Source organism: Achroia grisella, unplaced genomic scaffold (genome assembly GCF_030625045.1).
Source record: "Achroia grisella isolate CSIRO2021 unplaced genomic scaffold, CSIRO_AGI_Agris_v1 utg474, whole genome shotgun sequence".
NCBI classification, from domain to species: domain Eukaryota; kingdom Metazoa; phylum Arthropoda; class Insecta; order Lepidoptera; family Pyralidae; genus Achroia; species Achroia grisella.
Window position 1 is genome coordinate 3,549,406 of NW_026712878.1, and position 19,845 is coordinate 3,569,250.

Here is a 19,845-nt window from a genome sequence, read left to right on the forward strand (position 1 = left end):
TAAATGACTTTATGTATTCCAGATAAAGATAACGATACTCCAGAATATAATTTCCTGTATTTGAATATAACATCCTTCAGATAAAATACAATACGTGTTCATAGCAATAATCCTTTCAAGGGAACTTAACCGAGCGAAAAAATCACAAAGAAATCTCACAGACACTTCCTTTTTTCAGGTATTGTGGCGGCCATCCTGCACAATGGCGTCTTGTATCCGAAATTTACATACGACAAGCCCATTCATCCTGACAAAAGAGATAAACCTCACTTAAATGCCCATGTCGACAGAATGTGAAACATGAAAGTTCAAATCGTGCTGAGTATTGGAGCAGCCGAGAATTACACGTTGGACTTCCGAGATTTATCTACATCCATGTATCTTACGGACACCTACGTCAACAAGACCCTGGAGCTGAACGAGACCAGCAGTGATTTGGTGTACGCCAACCAGTTCGAAGACGATCCGATCGTTGTGTTCCTGGTTGTTCTAAAATGCGTTGTAATGCTGTTCATCATTCTAGCTGCTATATTTGGCAATTTATTGGTTATAGTTTCCGTAATGCGACATAGAAAGCTTAGAGTGATTACGAATTACTTTGTAGTTTCGCTGGCATTCGCTGATATGCTAGTAGCTATTTGGGCGATGTGCTTCAACTTCAGTGTGGAAATTACAAATGGGAAGTGGTTGTTTGGCTACTTCATGTGTGATGTTTGGAATTCATTGGACGTGTATTTCTCAACGGCATCTATTCTGCATTTGTGTTGCATCAGTGTGGACAGGTATTATGCGATAGTCCAACCTTTGGACTACCCTTTGATTATGACGACAGGAAAGCTTGGAATCATGCTGGCTGTCGTCTGGTGTAGTCCGGCATTGGTTTCTTTCCTACCCATCTTCATGGGTTGGTACACAACGGATGATCATTTGGACTTTAGGAAAAAGTACCCAAAAGTGTGCAGTTTCACAGTGAACAAAGTGTACGCAGTGATATCTAGTAGTGTTAGTTTTTGGATTCCTGGTGTGATTATGTTGTTTATGTACTATAGGATTTATGTAGAGGCTGATCGACAGGAGAGGATGTTATATAGGTAAGTTACATATTTACTAATTCATAACGATCGCCTCGGTGGTCTAGCGGATTAACACACCGCTTTATTTTCGATAGTCCCATGTTCGATTTCTCGCACGACATAAACATTTGTATGTTTGTTTTTATCGATCTGAGTGTTTTCTATGTATAATATATATGTATTTACAAATAAAAATATCTAAGTATTTATATCAGATTTCTGGTACCCATAACACAAGCCCTGCTTATCGATTAGATAGCGCTGGGTTGATTGTCCAGTATATTATTATTATTATTATATATATTATATTAAATCAAATAAAAAAATTGACAGTATAAATTATGAATGTGACTGTAATGGTAAACAAGCTAACATCGTGATAGATTCTTTGTGAATTTACCACCAGGACCCATGCTCCAACATGAGTCATGTATGAGGTCAGGTCAGTTAGTTCATGGTGGTAGTTCATGTCATCCTTCATTGATACCCCACCAGCCAAAATCATTAGAGGACGTATATCACTCCATTAACATTAATAAAAAAAACTATTTCATATCTTATTTATTTTAATTTAAAAAAATTTACTTTGCTAAGTTTTTCTTTAAGATAAGCCACTGTGAAAATTAGCTTTATTAGTATCATATGACGAGAGAGGTAATATTTAGTATTAAAAATGAAATATTTCTAATATCGAATCGTAATAGTTCAGCCTATAAATGTTTTTAATACAAAGTATAAAATATTTTATACTCTATAAATGTATACTTACAGAAATCTAGAATATGCTTTTATATCTATTTTTATTATTCAGTTTTATGGTAGTGTTGGGAATTATGTCGCATTTCAATTTAAAGACCAGGAATACCATCGTAAAGCTTAGATAAGATACTCAGAATTATGCAAAGTAAATTAGCTGATATGTAGCTATGTTGTAGAAGAAATTTACAATCGTGAATTAAATTACATTTATTTAATACTTTATTTGTAATAACGATGGTATGAATTGGCTCTTATAATAAAATATTTAACTCACATCATTCTATGTGTATTGTATTTATTCTTGATAACAGTTCTATATAAAATAACAAACTTAAACATGTGCTAGCTGACCCCGCAATCGATATTTCACCATATAAATTAAAGTCGCTATTAAAAAATAGGGGGTTAGTTATAAGGGTGGAAATTTAGGTTTATATGTATTTATTAATAACTAAAACTAAAAAAAATCTGCAATAACAAAAAAACAATGTTAAGGGTGGACAACTCTTATCACTTAGGGGTATGAAAAATAGATACTAGCCGATTCCCAGACCTATTGAATATAAAATTTACATATAAAATTTCATAAAAATTGGTCAAGCCCTTTTGGAGGAGTATGTTAACTGAAATTGTGATTCGAGAAATTTATATATATTTTAAGATACTTATTATTTAAAATCCTTTACTCTAATACATTCTTGTATAAATTATATAATTCGCCATTTCTTATTACGTCTTCTCTGTAAAACAGTTTTATCTGAAATATTTATTAACCATGATTATCTAAATATTTTCTAAAAGTAGCTATTAAATTTCTAATAAATATTAAAGTTATCAGAAATTTTATAATTAGCTTCAGAAATGTCGGGTTTAATCCACCTTTTTACTATTTGATGAATTCTATATAGCTATATATTTGCGTTTTTTGTTTTAATCTATATTAAAAAGCAATTTCTATGTAATAAGGTCTTTTAATTTTAAAAACAAAGTTGTCAAGAAAATATGTATAAAGTTTGGGATACCTCGGTATAGCAATATATCATTATCTGCTTCGTCCTTATCCCAAATGGGATAAGGACGAGCTTAGCAAATAAATATTTGTGGTCGGCGTAATATGTTTTTCCCTTCCATTCATCTCTGTTCGCAGTCATCTTGTTATTTACTCCCATTCTTACCATATCATCTTTCACACAGTCCATCCATCTCATTTTCGGTGTTCCTCTGCCCTTATAACCATCCGCATTCATGTGTAACACCTTCCTTATGATACGATCTTCAATGCAATGAGGTATAGCGATCTACATATATAAAAATAAAACATAACTGGAAGCCTATATATGCCATGCCGGTAAAACATAATAAAAAATATGACAAAATTAAAATTAAGAGAGACATTGCATTTTTATTTAATAAAATTCAATTTAAATCAACTAACTCGTCCAGACTTTTATAGCAACAATAATTATAATATGGTAATTATAGTTATGTATTTCCGTGAAGTTTTAAATTTACTTTATTTATGTCTTTATGTTCTTCTTTTTGGTAATGGGTTTGTTTTGCCCAATATGCCACTTACAATAGGCGGAAAACAAGTTATGCCATGCAACATTATATAAATGACAAGTTAATAGGGCATTATAAAGTTATAAAAGTGTATTTGAAAAATTCTTCAAGAGAAGATTTGAATTTTCGTCCAGTCTATTTAGTTTCAACTGCTTTCTAAAGTTGTCAAGTAAAGTAGTTTTTTTTTTATACTCGTATGGTGGCAAACAAGCATACGGTTTACATAATGTTGGTACGAATTGTAGCCAGATGCAATAAATAGCAAAAAAGAGGTTTTTATATAACTCGAATAGCAAACAAGCTGGGCTGTAACTTGACAGTAAGTGGTAACCATGTCCGAAATACTAGAACGGTACTTTGGACATCACGTTGTCATGTGATACACGAAACTCCTCATGCCATTCGTGAGGATTAAGAAATCATGAATCTATTTTATGTATATGTATATCTTATCCTAATATCCTTGCAAGAACTAAATTAGAAAGGTTTCCATATTCATTAGCAATTAAAATAATCCCCAAAGCTCTATAGAATCTGGGGATCACAAGCTGATTGCAGGAGGGTCAACATTTTAGTTTGTTTAGAATATCAATACACAAAACTAAAGGTAGTCACAAACAGTGGTTTGGAACTTCGCCCAGAATGCTAATGGGCTTCTGTTGTTTCATGAATTGATTGAAAGTTTATAGCATTTAAAGTTGTAAATGATAGGAGGTAAAGCAAACAAGTCGTTGGAGATGTTAATAGTATTGGACCAAAGCAATAAATGAAGTTTCTGGTTTGGTGTTAACCTTCTAATAATTTATTGACAAACTTTAATACTGTTTATAATAACAAGGTATTGTATTCTTATATACTACTACTACTGTACTACTACTACTACTACTACTGTAGTACATATACCTCTTGAATTTTATTTAAAAGAAGATCCTATGACTACGTTGCGTAGTTTCAATTTTGGATTGTCAATAGTCAATAATAAGATAGTTAATCTAATCTAGGCAATAAATTACTAAAATACTTCTGAAAGAACAAAAATATTAAAGTAATTTACATAAAGTATTAATTAGTAAAGCGAAAAGTGAAAGTCGTCCCACAGGGCACACCCTTGGGACCACTCCTTTTATACGTCTCATTAAGGTGAAGAAAATCGGGAAGATGAAAATTTACATAAGATTAGTCGAAGGGCCTTTTGTCCGTCACTCGTTTGCATTAATAGCGTACTTTGAGTGAACCGTTAATTAACCTCTGAATATTAAACAGGAGAAACTGAAATAACTGATAGTTATTGAGCAAAATGTATGTCATCATCTATTCTCTTCACATTTGTAAATACTATCTTGGTATTTACTTTAAATAATATAATAATAATGGCAATAGTTGTTCATGCACGGGATTTTAATTAAATAGACATTTTAAATAACCAGGCTTTAAAAAAAAAGCAATTCAATTGAGTTTCATGCTAGTTCTTCTCAATTGGATCTATATAGTGAACTAGACGGTAGGAATATGTTGTAGTTTTATTTTATTTGTAAAATGAAAAATATTAGGTATGCGAAGAAAATATATTCAGAAAGTATTGAGATATATTTTCTCCGTATACCTAGTCTTTTTCGTTTTATCCATACACAAATAAAATAAAACTTAAACAAATTATAATATAAAAAAATTGACGTTCATAAGCGGCGAAACATGTTAACATGATTTTTTTTTTTATATTTGAAAGTTGAAATTTCATATATAAGCGTGGGGTATGTATGGCCTAATGAGGTTCAGAGTTCAAATCTGAAACTAAATTACATACCTATCATGAACTGATTCCATACAATAGTGTTTAATCTAACAAAATCTAACGTTATACCTAGCTTTTCAACTAACTCCTGTTAACAACATTGGGTCTAAATTCATGAGCTTTCCAATTTGTCCTACAGAAATAGAATCTTGTACTTATTATTGGCTTTATCGCAGTTGTACGAGATTCGAATATTTCCCAGATTAAAATGGACAGCCACGATAGAAATTTAATTTAATTTCACTCGGTACTTAAAACAGAGATGTTTTGTATTTAACTATTTATTTCCCGTTGCATTGGCCGTATATTTATCGTTTTTTTTAAATAGCAATTTATATATCAGTTTCATATCTTATGTGTAATATAATAATATGTATATAAATTTATAATAAACCTAATAAAGTTTCATATCTTATGTGTACATATGTATCTTTATAATAAACTAGCTGACGCCGCAAATGTTTTGTTATATAAATTAAAATCGCTGTTACAAAAAATGGGGTTGATTTGATTTGGTTGATTGGGGTAGAGGGGTTAAAACTTGGGGTTGTATGTACTTTTTAATGTCACATTATAAACAAATAAAAAAATGTATGTTAGCGGCGGATAACTCTTATCACTTAGGGGTATAAAAAATAGATACTAACCGATTCTCAGACCTACTGAATATGCATATAAAATTTCAAGCAGAGCAAGTTTCAGAGGAGTATGTAACTAACATTACGACACGAGAATTACATATAGGTATATAAGATTAGAAAGGTGCAGGATTTAAGTAATATGCTTTACAATTAAAACATTTCGTATTTTGTACTGTTGGAATTACAAAATTCTTAGACTTCTAAATAATCTTCTTCATAGTTAAAGTAGATAAAACTAAACTACTTTAACTATATCGTTCGCGCAGCATGCAAGGAAGCCCTCAAATATGAATGATTTCCCCATTTTGGAATATTTTTCACTGATGATTCACTTCTATTAGTCGTAGCGTAATGTTGTATAGCTTAATACCATCCTCGACAAATGAACTTTTCATTTCGAACCAGTATTTTCTGAGATTAGCGCACAAACACACAAACTCTTCAGCTTTATTATATTAGTATAGTTATATACATCATCTTGTAGTATACATATATATCGAATTTACACTAAAACTACTAAACTAAAATTAGCCAAATCGGTTCAGTCGTTCTCGAGTTTTAGCGAAACTAGCGAACAGCAATTCATTTTTATATATTATTATATAGAAGATATATAGAATTATCAGTAGAGGCCTCTGTATAATATATACTTTTCACGTAGGCACAATAAACCGACTGAAAGTGTACGCGGTGAATGCAAAGTGTGGTGGTACCGTGATGCTGGAATTACACGATTGCCAAACCACAGCGAGCGTGTGCACAAATGTGCGACACTGTATTTGGCCATATTCCAGTATGTTCAAGTTTTAGTCTAACCAGTATTGTATTTTGGTTATTTTTGTTTATGTAATCCCAGATATTATATGCAACTTTATTTGCGTTTTTTAAATAATATAACTCTATATATTTTTTTTATAATCTATGGTTACGTAAAATTTCTTTTTCATAATTTATTTAGGAAACTGTTTTTTTTTTCGGAAAACTTAACTTAAGTAACATTTTATTTATGACTCCATAGCTATGCCTGTATCGTGGCATTCAAAGCAAGTTTAACAGTTAAAGTTACATACGTTTAGTTAATTATGTTAGTAACAGATTATCAATTTTATAGCAGTTAGTAGTATTTTCCGCCACTTTGGTTTCTGTAGTCGCCACTATAATCTGTAGTTACAATATCATATCCTGTCACATAGAGTTCCCGACAAAATATATATTTATTTGTAATTTATAAGTACTCTTTAAGAAACAGCTTAATTTATTTAATAATTTAAGTTATTTCGGTAACTTATTGTATAACCACAATTCGCGGCTTTCCTCAATTCAAGCGTGTAAATTCAGCATTAAAATTACGCTTCAAGCGCAAATATTATGCAGTATCATCTACAAGTTACTTGTTTTTGTTATCATTTTGTTAACGTCGCGATAAAACTTGGGTGCCTTGTGGAAATTTCATCACACTCAGCCACAGCTCAGCTTGATTAACTTAAATCACTTCTTGAAACTTTGTGCTGATGAGTTTTCTTATTGTTAATTGAATTAACTGAATATCTAATAAATACAGATAAGGTGTTTGTTGATCGACTTCAAAACACTTCAGCGATAGATTTTAGTTCTCCGTTTTTGCTGCTAAGGAATTTTATTTGTAAGCTATATCTCGGTTAGAAGATAAGATATGACTAGGAAATATAGAAATAGAAATAATATTTATTCAAATAGACTTAATGTAGCACTTTTAAATGGTCAATTTTTTATTCTACCGCTCTTTCGGAATGCAGACTCATCACAAGACGAATGAGCCAGACTTATGTTGCTCTTTTAAATAAATCTTGTTCTAATTAGATTTAAATTAACAAGGATTAGGCATGCGATAATTAACATAGAAATCACAACGCACTATAGGGTATTATTAGGCATATTAGGTCCAATTTTATTGAAAAATTATTATTTAAACAGAATTTATTTTTTGAATTGTATTTGCTAGTATTGCATTACTTACCGTCAGATGAGTCATCAGCTTGTTTGAATTTCAGTTAAATTAAAAAAAGTTACTTTAAAAAGAATTGGTTATTTTCTTTTGTTACTTTATAATTCTTTTCATTTTTAATCGTCAAGTTTTTTGTAATTATTTTTTTACCTTTCGTCTTCAATAGAGAATAACTAGCAAAGAGCAAATTCTATTTTTTATAACCAGTTATTTACATTTTACATTTTATGTTTATATAGGTTATAGCTTATGTCTAACATTAAATGAAAATTCCTAAATTTGTAAAAATTCTTAATTTAAATTTGCCATTAAAGTAATTGTTTAGTGAGTAATCAATAAATATGATTTAACAAATTATATTATTAATTATACTTTTGGATTGCTCATTTAGAACTGCAATATAATCCAGTTTGTATAGTTTAGTTTTATAATCAAAATTAAGTATCTTAGTTACATGTAACATGTATAAGTGAATATATTTATACATAGTTGTGTGTAGTCCACATTATCTTAGATATGTCTAGGATAAACTAGTCATACATTGTGTATGACATACTAGCTTATATCTGTGACTTCGTATGCACAAAGCAATTAACAACTTTTTAATGGTTTTATTCAGTGCTATTTATACAGGAAACATTTTACGGAAGTTATATTTATAAATATTGTCAAAGGCCAATACCATACAAAGAATGTTGTACATCAAAGTGTTTCTAAAATAACAATCTATTATTGGTACTAGTCTCGAAATATTTCATAAGAGGGTTGAATAACCACTGTGAAGGTTTTACCCTATCATCGAGTAATTTATTTATTTAATCAGAGTTATCTCAGTAGTCAGTAGGTCTGAGAATCGGCTAGTATCTATTCTTCATACCCCTAAGTGATAAGGGTTCTCCACTACTAACATTTTTTTTTATTTATTGGATATCTTTTATATAATGTTGCATATAAAAATACATACATCCTAAATTTTCACCATTCTATCCGACAAACCCTTATTTTTATTATTTTAATTAATTTATATGTAGTGATTCGATTCCTCGCACGATACAAACTTGTATTCATAAGTATGATTGTATGTATTGGTCTATTTGTTTTCTATGTAATTATATATATAGTTATTTCTATCAGTTGTCCAGTACTCGTAATACTAGCTCTGCTTATCTAGGGACTAGATGGCGCTGTGTAAATTGTCGTAGGTTATTACTGTTATTATTATACATTATCTTTGCCCAGGGTCCCAGATATAGTTAATCCTCCCAGAGTCAGAGTGACCACAACTTACAAATGGGTAGTTTAAAAAAATGATTAAACATTGTGTTACAAGAATATTACTTAACAACAAGCGTGTATGAAGATCTTACTAATATTATAAACGCATTAGTGAATGTGGATGGATGGACGGATATTTGTTACTCTTTTACGTAAAACTACTGAACGGATTTTCATGAAACTTTACAGTAATATAGCTTATACATCAGAATAACACATACCTTATAGACTAAAATATATAAGGCCCCTTCGGCCAGTAGTCCTTCATCATGAATATTCTAATGATCCTTCATAATAATATAATGATAAATAGCAATCTCAGAACAATTCACACGGCACCATCTAGACTCAAGTTAAGCTAGCTGACGCTTGTGTTATGGGTATCTAATACCCAACTGATACAAATACACAGATATTTTTTTTCGTAAATACATACATATTATACATAGAAAACACTCAGACTGTTACAGATAATCATACTCATGAATACAAATGTTTTTGCCGGGCGAGGAATCGAACCCGTAACCATCGGAAGTAAGGCGGTGTGCTAAACCACTAGACCACCGAGGTCGTCAAAAATAAATGTCAAGTACATAAGTATGATGCAGACGAGGTTACGCGGGTTAAGCTAGTATTAACATGTGTTTATCATTGCAGGAGTAAGGTAGCGGCCTTGTTGCTAGATAAACACCTTCAAATCAATGGCATTTCCATGGGGGAGGTAATGAGAGAACGACAGAGCATACAGATGCAGCCGATGGCCAGCAGTAAGATGAAAAGGGAGAGAAAAGCAGCCAGGACTCTGGGGATCATCATGTCAGCTTTCCTGGCGTGTTGGCTGCCATTTTTCTTATGGTCAGTATACAATTATACCATATGCTTTCTGTAATATTGCTTTAAGTCCAAAATTCTAATTAATAGAAATTCAACTCTATGATTGAATATTAAAGTCTAGTTTCAATATTTTTATTGTTTGACTTAATTCAGTATTGTATTAATAGTGTAAGATATAGATTTCTGATTCTATTCAATGCTAAATTATTTAATTATTAATATATATATATATATATATAAATAATATAAATGAAAAAGTTTGTAATGGATGTTTGTTACTCTTTCACGCAAAATCTACTGAATGGATTTGGATGAAACTTTACAGTAATTTAGCTATATAATAATCTTTATTTATTTCTCACAAGGAAACTTTTAAATAAAAAAATATATATTTAAACTTACAAGTTACTCCTTGTGAGAGTCTGGAATCTGACCTAGGTCGAAACCTATATTACAGATCTCCAAAATAGAAATAGAAAGTACCTACTTCTTATTTTAAATTTAGTGAACAAAATCACACTTCTCTAATGCTGTTTGCCGCAGCTGGCATTTACAGCTTCACCGAACGAAAAACGAAAAAATTAATACTTAAATTTTTTATTTTTTCGAAATATATATTCATAGACTGTAATAACGTTGGTTAATAATAATAATAATCTTTATTTTACTTCTCACAAGGAAACTTTTTAATCAAAAAATATATATTTAAACTTCCAAGTTATTCCTTGTGAGAGTCTGGAGTCTGACCTAGATCGAAACCTACTACAGATCTCCAAAATCTAACGGAAGTGAGATACCTACTTCTTATTTTAAATTTAGTGAACAAAATCGCACTACTCTAATGCTGTTTGCCGCAGCTGGCATTTACAGCTTCACTGCTATCGTTTGGTGAAGCTGTAAAGGCCAGCTGCGGCCTAGAGCAGTCCGTTAAAAAAATGTTGTCTACAAATATTTTTTTCTTTCTAGGTACATTATCACAGCACTATGCGGGGAAGCGTGTCCCTCCCCCCCGCCGGTAGTGGCCGGTGTTTTCTGGGTGGGGTACTTCAATTCAGCCCTTAACCCTCTAATTTACGCCTACTTCAACAGGGACTTCAGGGCTGCCTTCAGGAAAACATTGGGGTCGTGCTGCCGGTGAGACTTTCGTTTCAATATGATATTTATTTTATTATGTATTTTTATTTTATTTATCATCACTTAATTCAATTTAAATACAATAATATTTATAACGACTAGGTTGCACTAGCCGTGTTCACGAGCTGACACGGCTAGTGCAACCTAGTCGAAACGTCGAGAGAGGTAAATACCTTTATTTGCCATAAAATTATTCGTGTTAAGACCCGGTTAATAATTTAAATAATGTATATTAAACACGAAAGTTTAAAATTAAATATAATATAAATGTAACTAAATAATAACAATATTCAAACGTTCTGGAAACTAAAACATTTTAATTTTTAAGCTCACTAGTAGATTAAAATATTTTAGTTTCCAGAGTTACCCTGCCCTAAAGAATTGATATTTTATTACCTGGTTAATAACAGCAATGAACAGCACTATGAGATGTAATTCTTTCAAATAGGCAATAAAATAATTGCTTACTATTATCTTAATATTAATACGTGAAGCAGAAACTTTGTATGTACCCCTTTTTATGTAAAATTGGTGAGCGAAGGAGTATGAAATTTCGCACACTCATAGTTTGTATGGAGACGAACTGCAAAGAGATTATTTTATTTTTTTAAATTATGCATAAATTACTATAAATAAAAAAAAACATTACAGCCACTATCATTATATTACACGATTGATAACAAAACGTCGTGTCAAATAAGATCAATATGGTTAATTGAGGTTGTTTCTCTGATGTTAACAAAGTAATCTATATATTATTAAGTGAAGCAAGTTTTTGACAATAGGATCCTAAAATTAATTATATGGTCGAATATCGACCAGAGGACCTCTGTTATATATAATTGCTTATAATTTGATAGCATTGCGTAATATAATATTATATTATTAAGCAATTAAACGTCCATTAGCCAGCATTAGTTCAAACACAAAAACATTTTATGTAATAAAAGTTATTGAGCAAATGTCAAATATAGTTACAATATCTATATATCGGACTCCAAACCAATATCTTGATATCAAGCGGTATGAAAGTAATATATTATATACTAGCTGTTCCCGAGACTTCGTCCGCGTGTAATTTAACTTAATTTTTCTAAAATAAAAATAGCCAAATTACTCCTTATAACATCAGCTACCTGCCAAAAAATGTTCCATCCAAATCGGCCCAGCCATTTCAGAGATTGGCCGGAACAAACAGACAGACAAAAATTGTAAAAAATGTTATTTTGGTGTATGTACCGTATTTATATTCATATGCATTTAGTAAAAAACGGTTATTTCAATATTACAAACAGACAATCCAATTTTATTTATATGTCTAGATGTATAGATTAGTAATATCATCAATACATAGATATTGATATATACATATAGTTTCGACATCTGTTACAGCTAATTGAAGTAAATTGATATTATATGGTAGTTTGTATTCACACAAAATCATATAAATGTAAATTTAAATAACATTTATTTAAAAAAGAAATGGGAAAGTTTCTTGTTAAAGTAGTGATGAATCTACTTTCCAAATGAGTGACAGAATAACAAATGCTGTTCTAAAGAGCTTATATTATATTTAGTTGAATAACGTTTTTTCTATTTCTATCTCTAACCAATAACTAGATAAGATTCAATTTAGTTTAAAAGTTGCCAATGCCTTAAATCGGATAATATATTTTTTACTTCTCCGTTTTCCTACTACATCTACATTCTTAGGAATTTTTATTATATGTAATATAGTATCAGATACAAATAAAAACCTGTTGTGATTTTAAAATATACGGTTTTAATATATAACTTTTATATTAATATAATTATTTAATGGATTTGTTTTAATTTAAATTCCCTATCATTTGCATTTTTTCTGACGTGGTATTGGCCGTAGCTGGTCTTTACAGCTTCTTTACGGTCTTCCTGAATGATGGGACTGAGTACAAATGATACTCCAAACCCACGGAAAAACTTATGAGGGAGCGGAAGGCCAATTTCTGACTGAAGGATACGATTTTAGTCTGACGGCACCGCTCGGTGTCGAGCCTCGACTCAGGCCATCATAATCCCCGTTTCAGTTGGACAGGGATCGATTGAAGGAGAATTAAACGAAGTAATAAAAATCCATTAAGTAATGAAATTGAAGTCCATTTGTCAAAATAACAACCAATATGATAAAAATACTTGATATTGTATAATATATTTAATGTTATTTTCCAAAACTCAAACAGCTTAATCGTAAATCTTACTAACTGAATATCTTTATCTTGTAGAGCGTTATATAACTGGGAACAAAGCAACTCGACCCAATGACTATAATAGTATCTCGAATATCTGGATATTGGAAAATGCCTTAAAATACGCCGTCTTTCAATTAATCAGGTGATTAACTTTGACTAACCCAATCATGCCCAGATTTAGATGCCCCCGTAAACTTTATGTGTAAAACTCCCGTGACACCGAATTTAGTGGCAAGTTACCTGAATGTTTAAAGTCACCTTTAATTAACCTAAAGTAACTATAACTTTTTGTGGTAAATATCTTTTGCATTGATCCGTTCCACTCCACGTATTTATTGTCCAAAGACCTTAGATGGAGTAGAATAAATATATATGTAATCCTAAAACGTCCTGTTTTAAATTTGACGCGGTCATTATTTATACGTATTATTAGTCAAAATTACGGAATCTTCACGTAAAACAGGCAGTGTCCCAACCGTTATGACCATGGGTCAGTTTACCCGTGATCATGGCGGTTGAAACACTGTCGAAATATCGGGAACTCAATAAAAATATAACAGGGATAAGATCCCGTGATTCTTAATAATTATATATATATGCTGTCAATTGTTCTAACCTAAAAACAGTGTTAAACTAAGCAGAGATTTACTAAATCATTCGCGAGCAGTTTATAACAGAAAAGGTAAAAAAATATTTTCAGTTTTTCACTTTACTTCTAAGAGAACTTTTTTCAGATTCACAATTATAAATAAAAATATACGAGCATCAATAGGTTCCTAGTAAATCAATATAATATACATAGATATCTTCTTCATAAAGAAAACAATAAAATATACACATATCACGGAGAGTGTTCTGAGGAATTGTTCGGATTATTACCAGCTGCAGAATTTCATCATCGTACCACCTGCCAGAAACTAAAATACCAACCTGATCATCTGTATGAATGGCGGTCCTCTATTTAAAACTTTTTGCTCCTCTCAAACATATTATAAAAACATCTATCAGCAATATTTAATACTTTTGTACTTACTTTCGAACCGATATGATATTGAAATATTAAAAAAGAGCATATCCCTTCTTAAAAAGCCGGTAATGTACTTGCAATTCCCTTGATATTGCGGCGGTAATCGCTTATCTAACATCAGGTGAATATATATACTAATGTGCACGCGATTCCACTCGCGTGAAATTTATATCTTATATGTTATTCTGAAGTATAAGCTATGTTACTGTAAAATTTAACAGAGTAACAAACATCCATCCATGTTTGTTCCTCTTTCACGCAAAAACTACAAAACGGATTTTGATGAACTTACTTGATGAACTTACTTATTTACTAACTTTCGCCTTTATAAAATTAATAAGATATATATATGTCTATATTTATTTATATGTATATTTATATAGACAGTAACAATTACATTCGCAATATAACTTATACAAAGAATTCTTTACTATGAATTACTCAAGGCCCGTCTACCGTCCATTCCTATCATTGATCTGTACTTACTTCCTTATCCGATTTGATTAAATGGAGCATGAACGAATATAATCCTCGATGGGATCCCTTCATTACCCCGCATTGGATGATAAGAACACTACCTTTTCCCCATAAAGATTAAAGCCTGTATATCGACATAGACATGTTTTTTCTTTATATAACTGGTATATAATAATATCAAAATCATATAGTCCCAAGACAAGCGGAGCTTATATTATGCGTACTGGATAATTGATATAAATATTTTTATATATTTTTTTAACATATATATAATATACATAGAGAACACCCAGACCGATACAAAAAATCATACTCATGAATACAAATGTTTGTATTGGGCCAGGTAGCTTATATCACGAGCGTCTTTCTATGTATTATGTCTTTCTATTTATTGTTATATATTTATTAATAAAATGTATATCTATTTAGTACATATTTATATCAGCTTCAGTTGTCTAATAGCCATTATACAAGCTCTGCTTATCTTGGGACTAGATAACACCGTGTTAATTGTCCTGAGATATTACAATTATTATTAATGGATCGGCTTTATCTGTATTGACTTTTTATTGTCCTATTGTGTATGATTAAAACAGTGACTATGGTTGACTATTAGGTATTCTGCATACCTTATTTGTATTTCTACTGTGAACAAACGAAATTAATTCGAGAGGGTCGCCTCTCGAATTAATTTGACTCAACAACTGCCACGTTGAATTTAAAAATACTCTGCGGAATGTTGGCAAATTGCAAGTCAGTAAACTACAAATATATATATAAGCAGGTGTGATAGCAAACAAGCAATTTACCATCAAATGGGCCGTATGCTTGACTGCCACCATCGTAGTATAAAAAACAAGGTAACCCGTTCAGCTGAGAGAAAGTTGTTGTATTCTATATTATTTATTTACTCTTTACAAAATAGTAGAGAGGGTGGACTAGGGGCAGTGCCCTACTAAGTAGTAGACGTTTTGTCTTCTTCATTACTTTTAAATTTTATTACTGTATGTATTAGTTTTTGTATGAGACAAATAAAGATGATTATTATTATTTTGCACACAAAATTGTATTCATAGCGGAATTAATGCCTGATGGCATTCTCCACCAGTCAACTGTCGCGTTGATCAGAGATAATAAGGCGGATATTTAGTTCTATTTTATTCCGAAAGCAGTAGTGATATAAATCAATAAAATTACAGGATGTGGAGGCATCTTAGTCTTTTGGAATTGGAAAGTAGGACTGGCATCATAGACATGACAGAATAAATAATAAATACACAGGTCTTATAATTAACATTTTCTTATACAAATGAGGTTGTCTGAGGCCGGTGTCTCAGCAGACCAGTACCCACCCTGTTATATGCGGTTCATATAACATTCCCATGATAACATAATGTTCATAATGCTATCATGTATATAAGTGGCGATTGCCACTTACGGTGGACCGTCAATTTGTTTGCCATTTAAATTTTTTTGGGATATCTGTACACTAGAGGTGACGATGACAATTTGTTTATTGTAGTATATAGGTAGTGAGTATACCGGTGAAATAATTGTACTCTTTATTGTACATCAGTTAGTTTATTTGATAGGGTGCTACATGTATTATTAGTAATGCATACATTCGACGTGGAGTCGTAATGCGGACTAACTTTACACTGAACTTAATTATATGTTATCTGGAGAGGTACTGGCTACTTGGTAATAGAGGGGTGTCGAGTATTGACAGAAATATTACAAGTGTAAGCACAACAATTACATTAAATCTAATGTCAAAACCAGGTCACTGTGTGGAGACTTCGGTCGGCGCTGCTGGAAACGTCCACGACGTGAGCCCCACCATTCCAACGCATCATCAGACATACATATGAATAACTGCGTCAAATCCACCTCAGCTGATCTTCTAAGAGCGCATGCGTCCTGCTCCAGGCCGGAGGAGATAGTCTTCGAGACTTAAACCTAAGTTTTCTTGGGAGAATTGCATATTAATGAGGTATATGTTTTCTTTAAAGATTAGAAGTAATATTAGTTTCAGTTTCACAGGTTTTGGGATTGGGTCGTTCGGAAAGTTGTTTCTTTTTTTTTCTGACCGATCTTCTAGAAAGTGGTGCATCTTAAACATCAAAATTGCCGAAATTCTGCAAACTAGATCAGGCAGCGACGTACTGCTAACATATCTTCTTTATACCAGCAGTTAATTTCTCTTTAGCTTGAACAGCATTAATATGTTTTCTAGAGTAAAAAATACTTTTTTCATTTCATATTTAAAAGGGCACCAAGTAAAAAGTGTTGCGAATAATTAATTGAAATTTTTGACACAAGCCTCGTTATATCAGCTCTTAAAACATATAATGATTATGCGACTTAAGTGTGCAGTTGGGTTCGGAAAATACAATTATATCCTCTTTTGGGAAAAAACGAAATTACTTTCCGAAGTACCTAATACTATGATATACTTTTAGAGGCTATATGTAATATTTGTTACAAACAATATCATTTGATGACAGTAAATAAACTATCAATGTAATCCAACACGGCACAAGGAGTTAGTGTATCCAAGATACTGGCAGTATTGCCTCTTTGAACCCTGTAGTCAAAGTAGCTACCAGCTTTTGGGTTACAATTACAACTAATCTCGATGAGCAGCGTTGAAATATACGTCCAAACAATTTAGTTTCTGGTCTCCATAGACCCAAAGTCTCCACAGCAAATGGCAAACTCCAGATTCGTGTATATATTGGTTTAAGTTTTATTTTATTCTAATGTATTGACCACCAACCAATATTTAGTCATAAATGCAGTCTATATCCGAACTCTGGAGTAGTCATTTGTCGTCCCAATGTTTATCCTATGCAATCACGACTGTTATTCTATATGTAATCAGAGGTATTGTCAAATTTGGACGTATTAATAGCATTATTTGAAATATCACATTTGGTTATATTAGAATCCAACGTGGCAGCGGCAGGATTGCCGTCGTCTCTCCGGTTAATTTTGTTTATTATCAGTGGTTCTGTTACGTACAAAAAGTAATCTGTCAAAGTCAATGTCAATAGCATAAATGTCAGATGATAAACAGATTTCCTACGCAGTTTACGTAGTATTTAAGTTACTTACTTTACGTACTTTATTATGTCATCCATGCATAATAGTTAAAAGGTGCCTTTGCGCGACACATTCTTTCTCGCGCGATCCGGACTCGTGCTTTTCAGCACGGTAAAGTTAGTGTACGCAATCACAAGAGATTGCATTTTACTATTTTTTGTGTTCACTCTATTGAGCTCGTATATTTCAAATCATTACATTTTTTCCTTAAATTTTTAAAAATCCTCCGAAATTCAAAGTCTACCCTTAAATATATGTATTTTTGCTCTTTAATTATTTCCGCGAGCCTGAGTATCGAATAAATTAATTTTGGTGTATTTATTTCTTGTTTATAATTATCGTTATTATAGGTATATCCGTTACTGCCGATACATAATTTATTCATTAAAAAAACCTTTTTCATTCTTGGCTTCCTCGATTATTTATGAAGTCGAGAAAATTTTCCACTTTGGAAGAAAATATTTCAAACGTCGTATGATACCTACAGTTCCTCAGTAATATTATAAACTGCGTGTTTAGTCTGCGGTAGTGATGTTTGCGGACTGAGGGTTCTCTCGCAAATTTGGGGGAAATTGTGGTGATAGGGGGAAATTGGCCGAAGACAAATGTTTGGTAGATAAAAAAAATTGTGGTGTAGGGATTTTTAACATGTATTAGTAGGTCTAAAACTAGAACACAAGCCTGTAAAACAAACAACGGTGGAATAAGATAAATTGTGCGAACCTATCAAAAAAATAATAATAAAACAGAATTGTTATCAAATTACAACAAAAATACAAGAACAACATATTTTTCTAGGAAAGGTTCAATGCGAAGACACTTTCTTAATTGAAGGGATTTTTCTTCAAACTTAAATAGGAGTTTGTGGGGGAAAATACGGGGAAAACAAAGCAAATTTAGCAACACTGATGTGTAGAAATATCAAATCCACGACCCCTGACACAATGGTATGTAGGTCTTTTGGCTTTATACACAAATACTGTGTACATTTTTATTTGATAAAATTTGCGATGCTTGTGTAAAGTGTTAGATGTAGATGAAGTTAGATTAGTTTTAAAGTCATGTATTTATTATTAACCTCATTTCATAGACCAGTCACGCTGTCCATCACTATTCCTGTGATTGTTTTATTCCTGTGTTATTCCGGTGATGATTTTTTCCAGTTGTAGGACTCATGCATCTAATGAAACTCGCTCAATCCTTCTTAAGTTTTGGTGTCTATTACTTTATTTAAATTCAGTCGACTTTGGTCCATATTACATATACTTTACAAACTAGTTTCGATATCTAGTCACGACCCTGACAATAGCAGTCTGCCACGGTAGCGCCCATAGACCACGTAGTTATCCTTTTGCCTCACATTTCTTATACCAGTTTAGTATTGAAGATTTGTATCAGAAATTCAATCACTCGCTCTTACCCCTATCATACTTCGTGCCATCGCTCTTTGGCAAACCTGGAACCTGACTTCTACGCCTCAATTAAAGACTAAGTTCGAACACCAAGTCAAAGTAAAGAACAATCATATTTGTAAGTTCGAACAGTAACGCACTAGCAAGTTGCCTTGATACAAACAAAGATTTAATTCTGAACAATTAATTAGCATCCACAATTATAATGAACAGAGTATTATTAATTATAAAATCAAGATAACAACATTGACGTTATAACGTCTTATTATTTACAAGATTATATATATATATATATCATTGTTTTAGAAAATAAGTATAAATTATTTTATTTTACGATAACAGAACTCATTTGGAATATTTCTTATTACAAATATTATAAATCTGAAGAGTTTAGTTCGTTGGTTGAATGCGCTAATTTCTGGAACTCATTCGAATTTCCAAAATATTTTAGTTTTTTATAGCTTATTTATCGAGTTTATATAGGTTACCATTGTGATGATTGGTCAGCCATTGCATTATCGTGTCTTGCTGTTTCAAAGCC

The 19,845-nt window shown here is 31.7% G+C and overlaps 1 protein-coding gene across 1 annotated transcript; it reads left to right on the top strand.

Annotated features, from left to right (window-relative positions):
* Positions 1 to 300: 300 nt before the first annotated feature.
* LOC131845485 (octopamine receptor beta-1R-like) lies at positions 301 to 16,744 on the top strand. Its single transcript, XM_059194549.1, has 4 exons — positions 301 to 1,091; positions 9,745 to 9,942; positions 10,888 to 11,055; positions 16,570 to 16,744. Exons 1-4 carry the CDS (start codon positions 301 to 303, stop codon positions 16,742 to 16,744), a joined length of 1,332 nt encoding a protein of 443 aa, XP_059050532.1.
* Positions 16,745 to 19,845: the final 3,101 nt, after the last annotated feature.

Excerpts from the sequence above, each read along its gene's own strand:
- LOC131845485 (XM_059194549.1), top strand. The coding sequence starts at position 301 with ATGAAAGTTCAAATCGTGCTGAGTATTGGAGCAGCCGAGAATTACACG. Across the intron at positions 1,092-9,744 it reads CAGGAGAGGATGTTATATAG|GAGTAAGGTAGCGGCCTTGT; the intron begins GTAAGTTACATA and ends TTATCATTGCAG. Across the intron at positions 9,943-10,887 it reads TGGCTGCCATTTTTCTTATG|GTACATTATCACAGCACTAT; the intron begins GTCAGTATACAA and ends TTTTCTTTCTAG.